This window comes from Eurypyga helias, unplaced genomic scaffold, assembly GCF_000690775.1.
Source record: "Eurypyga helias isolate BGI_N326 unplaced genomic scaffold, ASM69077v1 scaffold8564, whole genome shotgun sequence".
Taxonomy (NCBI): Eukaryota; Metazoa; Chordata; class Aves; order Eurypygiformes; family Eurypygidae; genus Eurypyga; species Eurypyga helias.
The window spans coordinates 47,838-49,572 of NW_010246801.1; the positions used below are offsets into that span (position 1 = coordinate 47,838).

The 1,735-nt window shown below is 42.4% G+C and overlaps 1 protein-coding gene across 1 annotated transcript in view; it reads left to right on the top strand.

The window, feature by feature from the left end:
* KIF21A (kinesin family member 21A) overlaps positions 1–1,735 on the top strand; it is a gene marked incomplete at its 5' end in the record, with an annotated part of 59,719 nt that overhangs the window by 42,313 nt on the left and 15,671 nt on the right. Inside the window, 2 exons of the mRNA XM_010150532.1 lie at positions 774–884; positions 1,422–1,553. Of these exons, the coding sequence (XP_010148834.1) occupies positions 774–884; positions 1,422–1,553 (243 nt within the window). The remainder of the gene's footprint in view (positions 1–773; positions 885–1,421; positions 1,554–1,735) is intronic.

The following is a 1,735-nucleotide window of genomic DNA, read 5'->3' on the forward strand; positions in this document are numbered from 1 at the left end:
CTGGAGCCTTCTCTTCTCCAGGCTGAACAAGTCCAACTCTCTCAGCCTGTCCCCATAGCAGAGGTGCTCCAGCCCTCTGAGCATCTTCATGGCCTCCTCTGGACTCGCTCCAACCGGTCTATATCCTTCTGATGTTGAGGGCTCCACAGCTGGACGCAGCACTCCAGGTGGGGTCTCACGAGAGCAGAATACAGGGGCAGAATCCCCTCCCTCGACCTGCTGGCCACACTTCTCCTGATACAGCCCAGGATACAGTTGGCTTTCTGGGCTGCCAGCGCACACTGCCGGCTCATGTTCAGCTTTTCATCCACCAGTACCCCCAAGTCCTTCTCCTCAGAGCTGCTCTCTATCCATTCTCCACCCAGCCTGTGCCTGTGCTTGGGATTGCCCCGTCACAGGTGCAGGACCTTGCACTTGGCCTTGTTGAACTCCATGAGGTTGGCAGTGGCCCACCTCTCCAGCTTGTCCAGGTCCCTCTGGATGGCATCCCTTCCCTCCAGCGTGTCAACCCACACAAAATCTATGACCGTAGATTTCCTTTGCACATTCAGTATCTGCCTCTTCCTATGCTGATGAACTGTGAAAGTTAATAAACTTGGTGTATTTTTATATTAAACTGTGAGAACACATTTGGAGTCTATAGATTAAAGAGAGACAATAATAGATTAAGCACGTTCTGAAATTTGAAATCTGAGTAGGAGAGCCACAACTAACTTAAGAAAAGCAAGTTTGTAATGGGCCTTAAAGTAAGGTAATAATTCCTCTTGCTTTAGTTCTAGACAGACATCCCTGTCAGAGAAGAAGATACCTGAGCCTTCACCTTTAGCAAAGAGAAAATCCTATGAGAAAACAATGGAAAAGACAAAGGCAAAAGAACAGAAACTGTAAGATTCTTTTAAATTTATTTTCTCTGAAATAATGTAAATCTCGGTGTATTTTCTTGAATAATAAATATATATTTTTCTATTTCTTTAATTCTAGGACAGTTTGTACTGTTGGCACTGAAATTATGCACTGTTCAACTTGTGTGGGGTTTTTTTCCAGTGTTTTTTCTTGTACAAAATAACTCGGGAGCAGAGCTCTGAAAAAATGTCCTTTGAAGGGTTTGCAAATGACTCGTTTGTGTTTGTTTAAATCGAAGTCATCAGTTTCTCTAAGAAACTGCAGTTTTATAAGATTTCATTTTACATATGTGTGTTTTCTGCTTGGAACTTTCACTGTTAGCACATGAACTTTCAATGTTGTGCCACCTTGCACTCTGCAGCAGTTTGTAGTCTTACTACCTTCTCTGGGAAACATTTGTAGCTAGCATTATAATTTTGTTCGCTTAAGAAAAGCGCATCTAACATTTGAGGCATATTGCATTTAACTTCTCTAACCATTCATAACCTTTTAAAGAAGATGTTCTTTTTTTCTTGTAGCTCAGATTCTGGAGCCCCAGAGGCTAGTCTGTCACCTCCTACTTCCCCACCAAGCCGGCCCCGTAATGAAATGAATGTTTTTAGTCGTCTTACTGTTTCTCAGGGAAACACGTCAGTTCAGAAAAAAAGTAAGTCGCAAAGCCTCAGTCCCCAACCAGGGAATTGCAAAGTGCACTCAGTGTAGTATCTGTTAGATATTTTGCCTTTCTCCTGAAAGAGGAGACATTTCTTGTGTTTTCATGTAGCTTTCGAAGAAAATATTTGAAAATTCCATTGAACCATTGTAAAAATTCAAGAAAATCAATTTCCTGCTG